Source organism: Phacochoerus africanus, chromosome 1 (assembly GCF_016906955.1).
Source record: "Phacochoerus africanus isolate WHEZ1 chromosome 1, ROS_Pafr_v1, whole genome shotgun sequence".
Taxonomy (NCBI): domain Eukaryota; kingdom Metazoa; phylum Chordata; class Mammalia; order Artiodactyla; family Suidae; genus Phacochoerus; species Phacochoerus africanus.
Genome location: NC_062544.1, coordinates 275,943,550 through 275,962,783, shown reverse-complemented (window position 1 = coordinate 275,962,783; position 19,234 = coordinate 275,943,550). Strand labels below are relative to the sequence as shown.

General features: G+C 43.4%; 1 protein-coding gene across 1 annotated transcript; it reads left to right on the top strand.

Moving 5' to 3' along the window:
* Nucleotides 1-2,406: 2,406 nt before the first annotated feature.
* Nucleotides 2,407-17,409, top strand: MIS18A (MIS18 kinetochore protein A). The gene is made up of 5 exons (XM_047795443.1): nt 2,407-2,791; nt 7,504-7,570; nt 12,886-13,008; nt 15,925-16,021; nt 16,591-17,409. Exons 1-5 carry the CDS (start codon nt 2,449-2,451, stop codon nt 16,669-16,671), a joined length of 711 nt encoding a protein of 236 aa, XP_047651399.1. The 5' UTR covers nt 2,407-2,448; the 3' UTR covers nt 16,672-17,409.
* Nucleotides 17,410-19,234: the final 1,825 nt, after the last annotated feature.

Below are 19,234 nucleotides of genomic sequence, written 5' to 3'. Positions count from 1 at the left end.
TTTGCAGTGCTAGCCTGAGTGATCTGGGGCCCCTGCTGAAATGGCTCAGCATTTATGAGTTGAACCTAGCCAGAATCCAGATTGGGACTTGAACCCTCATGCCAGGACTCGAACCCAGCCCAAACCCAGACTGGCACTTGAACCCACAGTTTTTTTTTTGTTTTTTTTTTGTTTTTTTGTCTTTTTGCTATTTCTTTGGGCTGCTTCCGCAGCATATGGAGGTTCCCAGGCTAGGGGTCTAATCGGAGCTGTAGCCACCGGCCTACGCCAGAGCCACAGCAACGCGGGATCCGAGCCACGTCTGCAACCTACACCACAGCTCACGGCAACGCTGGAGGGTTAACCCACTGAGCAAGGCCAAAAATTGAACCTGCAACCTCATGGTTCCTAGTCGGATTCGTTAACCACTGCGCCACGACGGGAACTCCGAACCCACAGTTTTTAAATTAGAATCACTCACCTGATGTCTGGATTTACTGAGGTTCAGGTTCTTTTTGCCTCAGTGCAGAGTGAGTTCAGTGAGAGACAAAGTGATAGGCAAGACGTAGCTTTATTAAGATAAGACTCTTGGGAGAGAAGCCAGCAGGCAGGCCAGGAGGCTCCGCCCCAAGGATTAGGTGGGCTATGTTTTTATAATCCGAGGGAAGCAGAGGGTGGGACAAGACCATCTCTTCCTCAGAGTAGTAGCTCTAACTTTGTATCTGGTAAGAGAGTATTTGACCGTGTAAGGTCAGACTAGGACTCTTAAGGTGCTTATTCAAATCAGCAGAAAGGCAGTCCTTAAACTCCTATGCTTGGTCCTAAGGATCATTGTCTTGTTGAACCTGAATGCAGGCTTCATTTTAACAACCCGAGGCATATCATCTCATGCTTTTATTTGTGCTTGTCTAGGCATCGTTCTGATGCCTTTCTCGAGCGAATATTAACTTACCGTGGTCTCCCAAGTTTCCCTAGGTTTTCCTATCTACGGTCCCCTCTTGGGACGTCTACAACTAGCTGTGTAATTATCCTACTCCATCCCTATCACTTCCAGGGTCTCATTTGAGCAATAACATGGCAGAAAAAGAACGTGTGACGAGTGGCTCCCCAACAACCCCAGTCTTCTCCACCTTGAGGAAATTAGGCAGACAAACTGGAGCAGGGGCAACCAAAAGTGGAGGTGTCCTTACTGACAGTATTTGTGTCACCCAGGAGCTTGTTAAGCAAATTCTTGGGCCCATCCTGACTTTTTTTTTTTTTTTTTTGCTTTTTTAGTGGCGTACCCTCGGCATATGGAGATTCCCAGGCTAGAAGTCAAATCGGAGCCACCGCTGCCAGCCTACACCACAGCCACAGCAATGCCAGATCTGAGCTACAGCTGCCAGCCTACGCCACGGCTCACGGCAATGCCGGCTACTTAACCCACTGAGTGAGGCCAGGGATTGAACCCTCAACCTCATGGTTCTTAGTCGGATTTATTTTTGCTGCACCACGACAGGAACTCCTGACCTACTAATCGAGAACCTTCAAAGGTGGTTTGGAGGAAGAATGTTGCCTGTCCTGTCAATAAACAAAGGATGTTTCAGCTATCAAGCCATCGGCCACTGCAACCAACCCAGTTGTGCTTAACTAGATAGTTAAGATGCACATCGAAGGAATGATTTCGATGGGCCCGGATTTTTGCATCTTCCCAGTCTTAGAAAAGTGCTCAATTCGTTAACTTAAGTTGTCTGGTTTTCTTCAGTCAACAGTAATGTTTTGATGTTCCAACTATCTGGGGTTGCTTTTGTTTTTGCAAAGACTCCTACATACCCTGGCTCCTCCCTTGCCTCTAGGAGCAGTCCCTCACAGGTATCTGAGAGGCTGATTCCAGGGCAGAAGTCCTTAAGCAAGTCCACCAAATAAGACAAAAATTTCAACTTTTAGGTTGTGCACCCCCCCCCCCCCCCCGCCCAGTGTACAGGGGGAATCAGAAATCTGTGTTTTAACCAGCTTAGGTGAGTCTTAGGCATGCTAAATTTGATGGGTTGTAGTATCTGGAGAAGGGACACGCCATAGAAAGCAGCAGTATAGCCAACTCTTCTATCTCTAGGTGGTGGGTGGGTTGCACATTTGCTTTCCTAACCATTGCCAAGGTCTCCGCGATGGGTCGGTAGTTTAGTCTGCCATCCCTAATTTTTTCAAAGACTCCTCCCCTCCTGTGTTACAGGGTGAACCCTCCTCCCGAAATAGCCTACGGAGCGGGGCTCCTGCAGTCTCAGTTTTCTAAGGTTGGAAAACCTGAGGCAGGTGCAGGGACCGCCTGGCTCAGCCCAGCTCCTCGGCGAGCATGCACGCTACTAGGCTGCCCGCGGTTCCTCTTCCCTTAGACCCCGCCTCTTCGTCACCGCCTCGCTCCGCCCCTTCGCCTCGCGCATGCGTAGGGGCGTTTTTCCCGTGACGCTCCGCGGCGCGGGCAGTTTGTAGCTAATGGCGGTTGCTTGGTCTCCAAGTAGTTGCAAAGGATGCTCCTCTACTAGCTGTGCATGTGGCGACAAGGGCAAGTGGAGCGACTCCTTGCTGTTAGGCAAGCGGCTCTCAGAAGACTCTAGCCGCCAACAGCTGCTGCAGAAGTGGGCGAGCATGTGGAGTTCCGTGAGCGAGGACGCGTCGGTGGCCTGCACGGAAAGGACCCGGAGCGAGGAGGCTGCGAAGACCGCGGACGAGGAGGACAGGCCGCTGGTGTTTCTGTGCTCTGGCTGCCGGCGGCCTCTGGGAGACTCCCTGAGCTGGGTGACGAGCCAGGAGGACACCAACTGCATCCTGCTGCGTTGTCAGTTCGGGCCGTGGGAGCTTAGGGCTTAGGGCTGCCTTCTTCCCGGGGGTACAGTACCTGCGCGGCCTCGGAGGAGGCGGGGGTGGTGGTGTGTGTTTTCTGGCTGCTTGGGGTCTTTAAAAGCAGAAAAGTCTGAGAGGATGAGAAAAGGGGGAGGAAGAGAGTCACCCTTGCACTTTGGGCTCACAAGTGAGGGTCTCCCATCATTATCGCCGTGAGCATTTCTTAGAGAAAAGTGACAACTAGGTTGTAAGCATTTGGGGCGTGGCCACTCTGTATTACTCCTCGTGGAAATTAGTGGGCTGTTCATCGGTAAATAATAGTGTTCCTGGTTTATTTAGTAAACCAAGCTTCTCAAGAGATATCAGGTTTGATTTATCAAATCTTATTTGTATCAGCGGAGACTTTACAATCAGAAGTGCTACAGCCATACAGTTGACAGAACATAATGCTATCCAGAAAATTAAAGGAGACTTGCAATGAAAATAGCAATGATCCCATCAAAATTGGAGAGGAAGGAGGATGTAGTAAAAGTTAAGAAAGTCGCGGCTTTAGCTTTTAATACTGGCTCTACCGATTATCTGTGTTTCTCCGTTTCCTTGTTTTGTTGTTTCCATAGTGTTTATTTTTCCATAGTGTTTCAATATTTTTTCTGAGTTGTTGTGAAAATCTCTATTCTTTTTGGACTTGTGGTTTTCAAGATGAAGTTTATATGCTCTGTTTGGATTCTGCAGATAATTTGGTGGCATACATTCACCACCAAAATGTATTAACATTTGTGGCATGTTTTCCTTCCTGGGATATATTAAGAAGAAAGTAGGGCAGCGGGTGTTCACCTGAAACTTTTTGCAACCTATAGTTTTCCTTAAGGATGCATCAGTTCATTGACAATAATTGCCGGGAGTCCCTTTCAGTTATTAAACATAAGCCTAAGGACATACATTTCCCATAGTAATTCATTAAGATTAACCCTTTGCACCTATTAAATTGTGCAGAAGGATGTAAAGGTAAAAAGAACTTATCCTCCTGACCCTGACATTCTCATGGTCCCAGAGTTCAACGTGCTTTATTCTCGTTTATACTTCCAGATACTCTTCATGCATTTATGAGCATATTTAAACATATACCTTAAAATTTTTTAAAGTATAGTTGATTACAGTGTGCCAATTTCCGCTTCTGCGGTATAGCACAGTGACTCGGTTATACACATACACACATTCTTTTTTATTTTCTTTTCTATTATGGTTTATCCCAGGAGATTGGATATAGTTCTCTGTTCTATACAGTAGGACCTTACCCACTGTGTGTGTAATACTTACATCTGCTAAACCCAACATCTCTCATTTCATCCCCCTCTTCCCCTGTCTATGAGTCTAAACATGACAGTATGAGAGGGTTTTTTTTGTCTTTTTGTCTTTTTAGAGCTGCACCTGTGGCATATGGCTAGGGGTCAAATTGGAGCTGCAGCTGCTGGCCTACACCACAGCTACACCAAGACGGGATCCGAGCTGCGTCTGTAATTTACACCATAGCCAATGGCAACGCCGGCTTAACCCTGAGTGAGGCCAGAGAAGGAACCCCGAGTCCTTATGGATACAAGTCGGGTTTTTTAATTTTGTGGCCACACCCATGGCATATGGAATTTCCTGGGCCAGGGATTGTTACCTACCATGCAGCTGTGGTGACAATGGATCCTTTAACCCACTGCACCAGACAGGGGATGGAACCCACACCTGCACAGTGACCTGAGTTGCTGCAGCTGGATTCTTAACCCACTGTGCCATGGTGGGAGCTCCAACATGTAAATTAAAACACACACACTTGAGATTATATTCTTTTTCTTTTTTGTCTTTTTGCCATTTCTTGGGCGTCTCCGTGGCATATGGAGGGTCCAAGGCTAGGGGTCTAATCAGAGCTGTAGCCACCAGCCTACACCAGAGTCAGAGCAACACGGGATCCGAGCCTCGTCTGTGACCTACACCACAGCTCATGGTAACGCTGGATCCTTAACCCACTGAGCAAGGCCAGGGATCGAACCCGCAACCTCATGGTTCCTAGTTGCATTCGTTAACCACTGAACCACAACGGGAACTCCTGAGATTATATTCTTTATACTTGTAAGAATCCTTACTTTTTTATCCTTCACAGATATTCTGAGTGTTTTTCTATATTAGTGCATATAGATACACTTTACGTTTTTAACAGCTGATTGTTGTACCCTTGCTGAGAGGGTTTGATATCGGTGATGGCCCTCAACTGCATGGGTTTGAATCCTGACCTGCCACTTACTAGCTGTGTCTTTTGGGGCAAGCTGCTTAGCCTCTCTTTGCCTCAGTTTTCTCCTCTGAAAGATGGGGGTAATGAGGAGGATTAAGTGAGTTACGGTGTGTCATGTACTCAGATGACATAGCTGGTGCCACTTAGTGATTTATTTGATGGAGATGCCGGTCACCCTCCCAGTCTGCCCCTCTTGATAGAGGTCTAGGCTTTTTACCTCGTTGCCACCGTTAGAACAGCTTGTATGTATTTGAGTTGAGATTTTTTTTTTTTTTTGGTCTTTTTTGCCATTTCTTGGGCCGCTCCCTGGGCATATGGAGGTTCCCAGGCTAGGGGTTGAATCGGAGCTGTAGCCACCGGCCACAGCCACAGCAACGCGGGATCCGAGCCACATCTGCAACGTACACCACAGCTCACGGCAACGCCGGATCCTTAATCCACTGAGCAAGGCCACGGATCGAACCCACAACCTCATGGTTCCTAGTCAGAGTCGTTAACCACTGAGCCACGACAGGAACTCCCTGAGTTGAGATTTTTGATGCAGTAGGAGAAGCTCTTTCTTTTAGTAGGTGAGTTTATGTCATTTATAGCTTTTAGGAAATAATATGTTTGGTGTTAAATCTTTAATTTTACCATACTTTCTGTTTTTATATCTATTCTGTCCCTTCTCACATGGGCTCTTTTCTTTTTTATATAAAAACACTGTTCTGTTATTTTGTTTTTCCATAGCGGTAGTTTTTAAAATTTAAAAACTATGTAAATATCTTTTTTTAAAATCAGCTTTAGACAAATTGATTTGACTCCCCCTTCACTTTCCTTTCCCCCCAATGACATAAAGATAAATGAACTGTTTCTATCCTCCCCCTCGCCCAATTTGAGTTAATTTAATTACTTTTACTTTGTTAAGATTTATAACATTTATATACTGTTCTGTAGCCATACCATGGTCATTTTAGCTTGTATGCTTCTATCAACTTTCAGTTCCAGGACTCTATTAGTAATGTTCTTTTTGTTGTTTTGTTTTGTTTTTTGTTTGCTTTTATGGAGTTTCCCAGGCTAGGGGTGGAGTTGGAGCTACAGCTGCCAGCCTACACCACAGCCAGAGCAATGCTGGATCCATAACCCACTGAGCGAGGCCAGGGATCAAACTCCACAACCTCATGGTTCCTAGCCGTATTCTTTTCCGCTTGCCAGGATGGGAACTCCTGGGGCTCTTATTAGTAATAAGAAAGCTTATTAATAGCTTTCTCATCCGGGTTGTTTGATTACTCATCATCACTGGTTTCCACATCCCCAAGGAAACTTCAAGTTTGGATGCTCGGAAATGGCTTTCTGTCAACGTTGCTGCATCTTCAGTTCTGGTGTTGTGCTCTTTCCTTTTTCCAGGCACAGGGAGCAGCTAGTGCAAAGGCCTTGAGGCTACTGTGGCTGAAGAGTAGATAAGACTTAGGGAGGAAGGAAGGGGACAGAAAATTCAGGGCCTTGTAGGCTCTTCTATGGAAGGAGAATCTATTCTAGTGAATGCAGTGTTTAAGCAGAAGAGTGATAGGACCATTTTTTCTTGGAGGACCCAGTGAAGAGAAGAACAAGCATGCAAATTGGGGGGTGGGGGGTGGGTCAGGAGCTAGTGCCGCAGGAAGAGGAGATGATGGTGGTGGTTTGGGGGCTGGAGTGAGGGTTGCGAGGTCAAATCAACAGGCCTCATCCATGGAGTGGATGTGGAGAGCAGGGTGAGGAGACGAGGCATCAAGGATGACACCTAGTTTCTGGTTAGAGCAATAGATAGATGGAGGGGCAATTTACTGAGTGAAAGTAGACTACACAGGAGGGGAAGTCGAGTCTGTTCTGGCCGTTTTAGGTCTGCTGGTCCTTCTTGGTGCCCCCCAACCCCCCACCCCCCATCCCCTCCTTTAGCGTGTCCTGGACTTGGGTCCTCCAGGATTATTTACTGCTGCATCTGGGGTTCAGCTGTGGCCCTTGTCCAAGTTGCGATTGAAAAGATTTTTGGCTGGGTTCCCGAGGACCCTCTCACTTGCTTCTGGAGAGATGAGCTCTGTGTCTGACGCTTTTGCCAGCGTCCTTGGGTCGATAACAGGTTTGCCGTATCTAGCAGGTATTCTTGGTAGTCTGTGGTTTGAGATTCTGATTGTTGCAAGTTTTGCTGTCCATCGAATTTCTCCTCCTAATTTTATTCACTTTGTTAATTTCGGTGATTTTTCTGGGGAGGGAAGGAAAGAACTCTTACTCTGTCCTCTTTTTACCAGAAGACCATGTACACTTAGTATCAAACCACCCTGGGCGTGTGTGACTCTGGGCCCTTATTTTTTTCTGACCTTCTGAGTTTTAAAAGTTGATTTAGATGTTCTCTAAATGTCTGCATGTGCATTTTAATAATATACATTAACAAATTGTTGTTACTTTCTTTTTTCTAGGTGTTTCCTCCAATGTTTCTGTGGATAAGGAGCAGATACTGTCCAAGCGCAAAAATGAAAATGGTTGGTGAGTAAGGCTCTGTATCTATGTGACTATGTACATTAGAGAAAATGTGTATTTTTCCAATAAAAATCTTTAAAAAAAATCATGAGCAGTAAGATTAGGGATAAAATTTTTTTCATGATAATAAGTGTGAAATCAGTCATTCTACTATATCCATTCTTGAGTGATAGTGATTTTCTCTAGATACGAGATGGAAGAATCTCTAAATTTCTCAAGGCACATTCTGGCTCTCTCTTTCTGGGTCTTCGGACTTGGAGCTGAGGGAAATCAAAAATAAAAATAGTAAAAGAATATATCTTTATCATGAAATCTCAGAGCCAGATAGACCAAAGCTCCCCACCTTTTTCATGTCCCAACCACCATAGAAAATGCTACTGTCATATGTACCCACACATACGGCCTATTGAGGTAAGCAGACAAGGCTGCAGAAGCAACAGCACAGGGCTCCAGCTGGTGCGGGCCCGGTGCTGCCACTCTCACGGGTGAGGAGGTCAGTACCTTGCTCTGCCTGCCACCCATCTGCTTCAAGTGGCATCCTCAGCAAACTGAATGGGAAGCTCAGCCTTACAAAATTGTTGCCCGACATGTGTCTTACTGTGTATCTGAATGAGTGGTACACAAGCAAGCAAACAGCAATTAATAGTCATATGTATTACTGTAAATCAAATATATACACGTATTTTGTCTCTTTAGGGCCACACCCACAGCATATGGCGGTTCCCAGACTAGAGGTGGAATCGAGGCTGTAGCTGCTGGCCTATGCCACAGCCACAGCAATGCCAGATCCAAGCCGGGTCTGCGACCTATATACCACAGCTCACGGCCACGCTGGATCTTAGCCCAATGAGCAAGGCCAGGGATTGAACATGCGTCCTCATGGATGCTGGTCATATTCATTTCTGCTGAGCCACTATGGGGCCTCCAACAGTCTCATATATATATATATATATATATATATATATATATATATATATATATTTATTTAATGTCTTTCGTCTTTTGAGGGCTGCACCCTCAGCATGTGGAGATTCCCAGGCTAGGGGTCTAATTGGAGCTGTTGCTGCTGGCCTACACCAGCAGCCACAGCAACATAGGATCCAAGCCACGTCTGCAACCTATACCACAGCTCATGGCAACGCCGGACCCTTAACACACTGAGCAAGGCCAGGGATGGAACCTGCATCCTCATGGTTCCTAGTTTGATTCGTTTCTGCTGAGCCACGATGGGAACTCCAATAGTCATATATTTTTAAGTGTATTTTAAAATACTGTTTTTTTTTTTTTTCATTTTTAGTAATACTCTGTTTAAGGCAAATTAATTTTATTATAGTACAAGTACTATGCGGACGTAACAAAAATTGTACTGGTGGCATACAGGTGATTAAAATTTGGAAAACCCAGAGTTCCTGTTGTGGCTCAGCAGGTTAAGAACCCAACTAGCATCCATGAGGTTCAATCCCTGGCCTTGCTCACAGAGTTAAGGACACAGCGTTGCCACAAGCTGTGGTATAGGTCGCAGATGTTGCTGGGGCTGTGGTGTAGGCCGGCAGCTGCAGCACCGATTCGACCCCTAGCCTGGGAACTTCCATATAGCACAGGTGTGGCCCTAAAAATAAAGACATAAATAAAATAAAATAAAATTTGGAAAACCCAGCCTTAGATCATTTCTCATTTTGTAGATGAAGAAAGTGAGGCCTGGGAAGGTGGCAGCTTCACTAAGGACACGGGACTAGTGGGGAAGAGCTGGGATGAAGTGTGTTACCTCTCTTTGCTTCCCACACTTTGCTGCCTCCCAGCTCTGGTCATTTTGATGTCAGCTTCACCCTTTTTGCCATATCTGTGTAACAGTCATGCTATCACGTACTCAATATTTTTCATAAAATCGACTCCAAGTTTTATTTAAATGTATTTAAAGAAGAATTTTATATTACTGTCGTAAATGTATCACTTGCTATAGGTAGAAAGTAGCTGTGCAGATAATTACAGCGAAGACACATCTTATTAAATTCTAGCTGAGATACTCTTGCCTGGCTGGTCCTGAGGCTGAGGTCTGTTCTCTTACTGGTGAGAGATTTGCAAGCGTGAGACACAAATGAAAGACAGTATAGCTCCAGACTCAGACTTTCTTCTTCTCATGGTTGGGATTGCTAGAGAATTGAAAAGGGATTTGACTCTTGCTCTGAATCAGTGTGTCTTAGTCCTGTTTACCTGTGTCACCAGAACCCACCCTTTTTGCCTGTTACAGCGTCTTGGATTTCACTAGGGTCACGTGTTCCCCCTTCAGGAACCAGCATACTGGTTTAGGATGCCGCTGAAATTTTGATTTTTGTTTTTTGCCTTTTAGGGCCGTACCCATGTCATATGGATTTTCCCAAGCTTGGGTTCGAATCAGAGCTATAGCTGCCAGCCTACGCCACAGCCCCAGCAACACAGGATCTGAGCCGCTTCTGCGACCTACACCACAGCTCATGGCAACTCTGGATCTGTAACCCACTGAGCGAGGCCAGGGATCAAACCCGCTACCTCATGGTTCCTAGTCGGATTTGTTTCTGCTGTGCCACGACGGGAACTCCACTGCTGAAGTTTTCGATACATCTATCCTACTGAAGAGCTGCCTGAGCCGTTCTGTGGGTGGTCGGCCAGAGCACTCGTGGGTTTTAGAAATAAGCTGTAAAGGTGGCAATGCTGATTCCTCTTTCCCTCCGATTCTGTTACTGCTACGTTTCTCATAAGCTACTTCATTCCTTGTCTAAAATTACCTTATGATCTCTGGCCCTGCTTTCTCAATATTTGTGAGTTCTGGCCAAATCCTTGCCAGCTGTGAAAGCAGAAAGATGCTGAGGTAATAGTGGCTACATCTCTTCATTGCTTCTCAAGAAGTGGGAATGGGCTTGCCTGCCCTCTGCAGTGGTGTTTAATTTGATTTTAATAATTCAGGATAAACTGGTCTTATCCAATGATCAGTGTCTTCTTTGTTTTAGGCTTAGCTAATTATCTTTTCTTACCTGATGACTCCTGCGTTAGGTGTCAGTTCATAATCCTGGTAATTGTGAGTGGCAGCCTCATAATGATCATAGGTTCGATTCAGAGCAAATTTTCCTTTCACTGTTGGTGGTATAGGTAGGATCCCTGCTCGGAGCTTGCTAAAATGCTTTCATAGTTCTTATATAAAAACATACAGAAGTTTATAAAAGCCTAATATGTGATTAGTGATGTATTACTAGCTAATTATATCACCAGTGAGAACTTAGAACTTACTAGGCAGTAATCCATTTTGTTCTTTGTTCCATATGTTGCTGTGATAAATAAAGATGTCTCCTGAGTATCTAGGTAAACAGTAATGCAACCTAGAACATGTCGTTTGAGTCTTGGTCGCTCCAGTTTGTGGATGGCAGGAATAGCTGTTTAGTTATTAAAAGTGGCTCACATACCAATACGAATTACAGTACTTTCGAAAGAATAGCTATCTTTTGTGATGTGTATTGCATTATCATCATCATTATTAGATTTGAATTTCCAGGGAGGAACTTGCTATGCCTTGGAACTGTAATTTTATCATATATATTTCTGGAATGGTACATTTGAGTGAGTCAGTTTGACCATACATTTGGGAGACAGAAACTTCTAAGTGCTCAAGGAGACATGAATTGGCATGACAGGGAAAGTATTTTCCAATGTGCAAAACCCGAGTTGAGAAGTACTGGGAACGAAAGAGTGGTTTTGTGGAGAAATAACAGTGGAGCAGGTGAGGTCCTTGTGAATTACTTATGAAGAAGACATCTGTAGAGGACAGAAGAGTGTGAGTGTCAAAGTCTCCTCTTAGAAGGCATCTCTAGGAGTTCCCGTCGTGGCGCAGTGGTTGACGAATCCGACTAGGAACCATGAGGTTGCGGGTTCGATCCCTGGCCTTGCTCAGTGGGTTAAGGATATGTCGTTGCCGTGGCGCAGTGGTTGATGAATCCGACTAGGAACCATGAGGTTGCGGGTTCGATCCCTGGCCTTGCTCAGTGGGTTAAGGATCTGTCGTTGCCGTGAGCTGTGGTGTAGGTTGCAGACACGGCTCGGATCCCGCGTTGCTGTGGCTCTGGCGTAGGCTGGCGGCTACAGCTCCGATTCGACTCCTAGCCTGGGAACCTCCATATGCTGCAGGAACGGCCCAAGAAATGGCAAAAAGACAATAAATAAATAAATAAATACAAGGTATCTCTAACAAATACATAGTGAGTACATGTCAGAGGTTTATTTAACTCCTTAATGAGGGAATCAGGGCCTGGCAAAACTGGTTTTGAGGAGGATACTATAGAGGACAAATCTAGCTAATGACCTACAGGACAGTAAAACCTCAACCTTGGGGTTGCCTTTTTCAGACACCATATGGCCTGCAGCCTAAAATATTTGTTCTGGATCATTACAGAAAAAAATTTGTCTACCCTTGCCCCAGAGTGTTAATGACCCTTGGTGGACAATATAACATTAAAAGGACATGTAGAAGCTCCTTGTCTTATTTCTAAATTTTAGATAAGTTTTCTTAATACCAGGCATTTCTAGAAAAACACCACCTTAGTATACTGTCTTCTTGTCACTTTTGTATATGCCCTTTGTCCCTGGGCACGTAGGCAGTGTGGCCTGGGGGTGACTTTATATTTCTCTCTCTCTTTTAAAAATTTTTTGGAAGTAAATTTACTATATTGTGTTAATTTCTTCTGTACAGCAAAGTTACTCAGTTATACATACATATATTGTTTTTTATATTCTTTTCCATTATAGTTTATAATAGGATAATCAATATAGTTCCCTATTCTATATAATATGACTTTGTTGTTTATCCATCCTGTATGTAATGGTTTGCATCTGCTAATCCCAAACTCCCAATCCTTCCCTCCCCAAAGGAATATATTTCTTTCTTTTTTCTTTCTTTTTAGGGCCTCACCTGTGGCATAGAAGTTCCCAGGCAAGGGATCAAATTGGAGCTACAGCTGCCAGCCTCTACCACAGCCATAGCAACATAGGATCCGAGCCTTGTCTGCAACCTATACCACAGCTCATGGCAACGCCGGATCCTTAACCCACTGAGCAAGGCCAGGGATCGAACCTGCATGCTCATGGTTCCTAGTCAGGTTTGTTAAGCGCTGAGCCACAAAGGGAACTCCTGGGAATATATTTCTAATGTAAACATCTTACTATCATTTTTTTCCTCCTTTATACGCATGACTTAGTAGGGTCAAAATAACATATTTTAGAATTGAAACATTTACGGACCTCAGCAATGGGATTTTTGTTCCAATCACTTGCTAAAGCACTGGTGTTTCTTGTTGCAGCATCCTGGAGGCTCTGTACTGTGCAGGATGTTCACTCAACCTTGGCTACGTGTACAGATGCACACCCAAGAACCTAGACTACAAGAGAGACTTGTTTTGCCTCAGTGTTGAGGCCATCGAAAGGTACGTGTGGTGTATAAATGAATAGCTCCTAACTGAATTCTCAGAAAGTTGTCTGCAGAGAACGTGGTATGAAAACATCAGAGCTAAGTCAACACTGTACGGTTAAAATATATTTTTAAATAATAATTTTTGACAATAACGCCAGTGATTTTTTGTTTGGACCTAATTAATTTGGTATTGGAAAAGTCTGTCATTCTAAATTGCAGAAGAAAACACTGTGAGAACATTTTTCAGAGTAAAAACATGCTCAGTTTTTCTTAACAATTGGGTTTCGTTTAATAGTTTTTTCTTTTAAAGCAATGTGTGAGTCAATATATTTTGTCCACGTAGTTTTTTCCTCTAGGTTTTAGTCTATGAGAATATTATGAAGAAATAGGAATTTCAAAAACTGTCAGGAAAGAAGTCCCTTTGGTGTTCTAGAAAAAGTAGGAATATGAAGTCCACCTGTTTCCTTGAGGGTAGTAAAGAATTGCCTGCTTTTTCGAGAGATGCAAGGAAGTACCTTCACTTTCAAGATGTCTGAAAAGTGTTAGGAGACAAGGTGAATTAGGGTCTGATGACAATTGTCTTAATGGCCTTGGTGTTGGCATTAGCCTTTTTTAGTAGGAAACAAAATCAATTGACCCCAATGTATATTCACTTATCTTGAAAAAGACGTAATCCTTAAGACTTTACAAATGCCTAGGAAACTTTATGTATCAGGAAAGAAGAATAGTTTAAGAAAACAGGGTGCCTAGACTTTGATTACTCGAAGTATTTTGTCATGCCTGCTGAGTTTCTTAGTCTCTTTAAAATTTTTATTTTATTTAATTTATTTTTTTAACTTTGGTACTATTTTTTTTTTCCTTCTTTTTACAGCCACACCCACGGCATATGGAGGTTCCCAGGCTAGGGGTCAAATCGGAGCTGTAGCCTCCGGCCTACGCCACAGCCACAGCAATGCCAGATCTGAGCCATGTCTGCAACCTACACTGCAGCTCACAGCAACGTCGGATCCTTGACCCACTGAGCAAGGCCAGGGATCGAACCCGCAACCTCATGGTTCCTAGTCGGATCTGTTTCTGCTGAGCCACGACGGGAACTCTTGTCTCTTTAAAAATTTTAAAACTGTATTCTTTTTATTATAATTTCTCATTTAATTATTCTTTGATAACTGCAGTTTTGCCACTTTCTTTGAAACTAGACAGGTTTGGATCAAAATTATAAAATCTGCAAGCTTTTTATCGTCCTTACATAAAAAAATAACTTAGTAAGGACTGCTCACTGATATAAAGCATGTAGGGCCACTGCTGGGAGAGAGCAGATCTCTTTTGGTTTTAACATATAAATAGAAGAACTAGGCCCAGACAACTTCGGCCTTAACCTCCATGAGAACCGTACCAAGATTTGTGAAAATTATGTCAACAAGAGTACAGGTTTTGCCGACATGAAATCTCAGTCTAGTGTGGTTGGTACAAAATTTTGAAAGATACAAATCTGTATAAAAGAAAATGTGTGAGAGCATTTCTCCGTAGAAGTTCATAGTATTGAAGCTGTTTTTTCCTGAACAGTTGAACTTAAGGTAGTTACCTCCTCTTGGGGCGGAATTTTAATGCCAGCGAACCTGGTCAGTTTTAGCAGTGGATGCCCTCTGTAATATTTATTTACAGTTTTATAAATTACTTGTGCCATTGAATTTTCCCCTCATCTCATTTTTCTTTTCTAAACAGGATATGAATCGCCTTTCACAGCTTCACCTCCCATACCATTTCTCAGAAAATCAATAGGTTTCTAAGAGATGACTGTTTTTTTTTCCCCCTTTTGTTTAGGGCCGCCCCTAGGCTGTGGAAATTCCTGGGCTAGGGATGGAATTGGAGCCTCAACAACGGGAACGCCGGATCTGAGTCTGAGCCGCATCTGCGACCTACAATGCAGCTTGCAGCAGCACCAGATCCTTAATCCACTGAGTGAGGCCAGGGCTCGAACCCGCACCCTCACAGATACTATGACGGGTTCTTAACCTGTTGAGCCTCAAGGGGAACTCTGAGAAGACTGTTCTTAGTTGACAAAAGAAACTGAAGTTGTCCCATGTGATAAAAGACTTCTAAAGAAAGGCAAATGAATCTGGGTTTCTTTTGAGCAATGCCAGCACCTTCTTCATTATGTTCACATTTATTTGCTTACCAGGGCTGGACCTGCTTCCATCCCATTGCCAGGCCAGTTTTTTTATTCTTCCTATTTTCTAAATCATAGTATCTCATCACCCCAGAGAGTGGAGCTAAACATAGCTCATAGAATAACTGGTGCAGTTGCCCAAATCTAGGTAAGCAAGAGTGGACTCCACAAATCACGTACTCAAAGTCAAATGCAAAAATGCACACGTTCCTGCAAAGTTTTAAGAAGCAAAAAAGCACTGGCTTCTTCAGGATCTTTTTAAACTTTAGAATAGAATTTTGAACTATGAATGTTAATGTTTTGCCACTGAGCTTGTTAAAGAGCAAGTTACTCACATACTTATTATATAGGACTTATAGAATACTTGTGTTTCCCAATAATGATAATAATAATATTGGGAAATATGTAGGGCAATGTGGACAAAGCTGTTATGGAGAAAAACATGATTTTATGTAATATCGCTTACCAGGTAGGTTGCTATTAACACAGTTGTTTTATGTGTTTACTTGGTACAAATAAATTGTTTAATATACAAGTTTTAATTTTATTATTATAAATTTAATTATTATTTTTTTCTTTTTTTGACCGCACCTACAGCATGCAGAAGCTCCTAGGCCAGGGATCAAACCTGCACCACAGCAACGACCTGAGCCACAGCAGTGACAATGCCGGATCCTTAACCTGCTGAGCCGCACAGGAACTCTTAATATGAATTTTGCATTTACTCTTTTTGGCTTTTTAACTTTGTACTGTATACTTCAGTTATATTTTAGGGTCCGCTGAAAAGCAAATTGTGTCAGAAGATAAAGAGCTTTTTAATCTTGAAAGCAGAGTTGAAATAGAAAAATCTCTAAAGCAGGTAATTTTGTTCTGCACTCTTTGTATCTTTGTATGAACAAGTGCTCCTCCGCAAATAATCCTTAACCATGTCTTCTGTTTTGATCTTAGCACTTTCACGGTAAGAGAGTGCTTATTTTTATTTTATTCTTATTATTTCAGTTGTTAGTCAAATTGATTTCGGGAAGCCACACTACAAGTTAAGCTAAATCTTTATCAAAAAAAAAAAAAAAAGACATTTCATGCTAAAATCGATAGTATATATTCTAAAACTATTAAAATAGAAATATGACTTCTTAAATCGGCATTTCATTTAATTCAATTCGTACGGTAAAAATAGCCTCGTTTTTGAATGTTAACACCCTTTCACAGATAGACAAGATAACGGTGAATGTATAAAAAAGCTATAGATTAGAAGTTGAGAACTGCTATTACTAGGCTATCTTATTTAAATAGAATTCCATTAAATAATACTGAATATCCATATGTAATGCATAACACTCAGAAATTGTATTGATGCATATTTTAACCATATTTAACTGTATGATTTTATTCATATGTATTTTTTTAATATTTTTTTCAATCCAATAGATGGAAGATGTTTTGAAAGCATTACAAACAAAGCTGTGGGAGGTTGAATCAAAATTGTCCCTTACCAGTTGCGAAAGCTGAAGTCTGTTTTAAATTCCCCACTCTGGAGTCCTCCGCCAATGGATATTCTTCCATATGTAGCGATTCTTATTATAATTTACTTTTTTTAGAACCAAAAGAATTTGAAGTGGTCCTGTACCTTGTATTCTCTTGTACCGATCGACTGATCAAATGAGAAGAACGTAGAATGACCTTTCTGGCTGTTTTTGATGGTAAAGAGATGGTTGTCTCCTAAATTCCAATTTTAGAGTCATGATACCTGTCGGAAGTGAAATTCAGTTTTTATTTTGGGTAACAAAGTGCCATAATTTTCAGAATGGTTTTCTCCTCTGTACCAAATCCACTATTCTTTATTTCCTTTTTTTTTTTTAAACTTTATTTCACCTTTAATGCTTGAACAACATTTAATGTCAAATGGTAAGAAACTTAGAGGTTTTCCACCCACTGTGTGGCTGAATCTTCTCTGAAAACTAAGGCATACAACTCTCTGGAGAAACGGGTCAGTTGAGCTGTGTGTCAGAACTATTTGAAACTTGGTCCAAGAGCCGAATGGCACGTATCCTAGTAGGAGTAGAATTCCGTTTGATCCTGTGTATTTACTACAGGATGCCCCCTAAATCTGACAAAATATCTACCAAAGGGAGTAACAGTCATCTCTGAGGGTGGAATTCGGGGTCGTTTTCAGTTTTCCAATTTTCTCTAATGTAGACTTAGAAAAAATAAAGGAGAAAATAAAGATTCAAACAAAATGCTTTACAATTGCTTTTTATGAAACTGAATTATTTAACTGAGCTCAGAGATCCTGGAGCCATAAAATCCACACATTTACTGGGGGGGCCTGGTCAGGACATTTACCGGTGTGGGGGTCTACTCAGGACTGTAAAGGTAACCCCAAGTTTCCCCAGCCCCCTTTCTGTTTCTGAGTACGGACAAGGCCACATAACATTAGGACTTAGCATGTTTGAGTAACTAAACTCAGTTTCTGCTCAGAACGTCTCTTATGTCTGAGAATTCTCAAAGTTGTCATAGCAAAAGGGCCCAAGTCAGATTGACTTGATCCTTCATAAGTTTTCAGTTCTTTTTGAGAGATGGTCAGCAGCCTCTAATAATTTGCAAATAGTGAGCCCTCCCAGTCCCTTCTCAACACTTGCTGGCAGTAAAATAGTCATCCTGCCTCAGTAAGCTTGATGAAGCCCCAAGGGTCTGTCCTTTTCTGTGCTTCGGTGGCACTGGCATGAAAGTTCATTTAGAACAGATTGGAGACTATTTTAATAGCAAGATGCTGCTAACTTTCTGGTTGCAGGGTAACACAATTCTCCAACCACCACTTGCAAGGCCGTTCTAAAGAGGAAGGCAATTTGGCTCCCTAATTCCTTTTGCCCTGTTCTTTCTGGGGCCGGATTTCTAGCCAATCCATTCACCTTGCAAACTCCTCATTTCACCAGTGAAAAGTCGTTTCCACTATCCACAGTGCTAACCAAGCCTCTGTTGCGGGTTGAGAAGTAAACCGCCTTTGTGGTTCTGCAAGGGAGGGCCTGTGGTTGGCCTTTCCCTGCAGACTCCCCCCCGCCCCACCACCACCTCTGGAGTTTTATTTCCAGTGAGGTGAAGTTAACTAGCCATCCCTGGGGTGCCGGGGGAAGTTTGTGCACATTTGCGTCACATCATCTTCCCGGAAGCATCTAAAGGCAAATCCCAAGAAACAGTCGAGCTTCCTCCTAAGGCTCCATCTGCATCTTTGGCCTCTGCCTGTGATGTCACCGAAGCGGTGGCCTCGCCATCACTGTGGGAGAACGAGCTCTGAGGCCCCCACATGGCTTACTTTCGGGGTCCACGGGGGACTGCGTTCCCCTCCCTGTGCACTGCTCTGGGGCGCTTAGAGGACAAGAACCTTTCCTACCTTCTGGGCCGGCCTCTCCTCAGGCCACCGGTTTCCCCGAAGCCTGGTTTCCTGGCTTTTCTGGCTTTGCATTATGTCTCATCCAAATGCCCTGGTTTTTTGTTTGTTTCTCACTTGTTCTATAAATCCACATACTAAAACCTATGCTTCGAGGAATGAGTTCTTGTTTCTGTTCCTAATAAGTGAATAATAAAGCTGTGCTCTGTTGTTTCTGGTTACCAAACCCTGGCGGAGGACTGCCGTGAGCAGGCATGAGGGTCCTGAAGCAAGAAAGGGACCTTCCAGCCCAAATGGCACAGGACCCAACAACAGACAGGATCTGCCCGGAATTTGTTTCTTCGGCCGTGCCTGTGAAGGCTCTTCCCCAGTCCTTTAAGGAGAAGCTGTGAGACTGGGATCAGGGCCTCTTACAGATTGTTGTAAATGTGTGTGTGTAGAACGTTGTACGTGGCTTTCACCCCACAGCGTGGCTTCTGCTGTTCTCAGCAAGCGCTCGTGTTATGGTCACACCTGTCCAAGCTAAAGAGCTGCTGTGGCTGTTGTCACCTGGGTGATGCAAGGCACACTCAGGGCACTTAAAATGGGGGAAACCAGGAGAGTGGCTCCTTGCAGAGTTGGGTCTAGGTGTTCAGTAGGAACCTCTTGACAGAAGGAGCCATGATGAGCAACGTGATGTATTTTTGA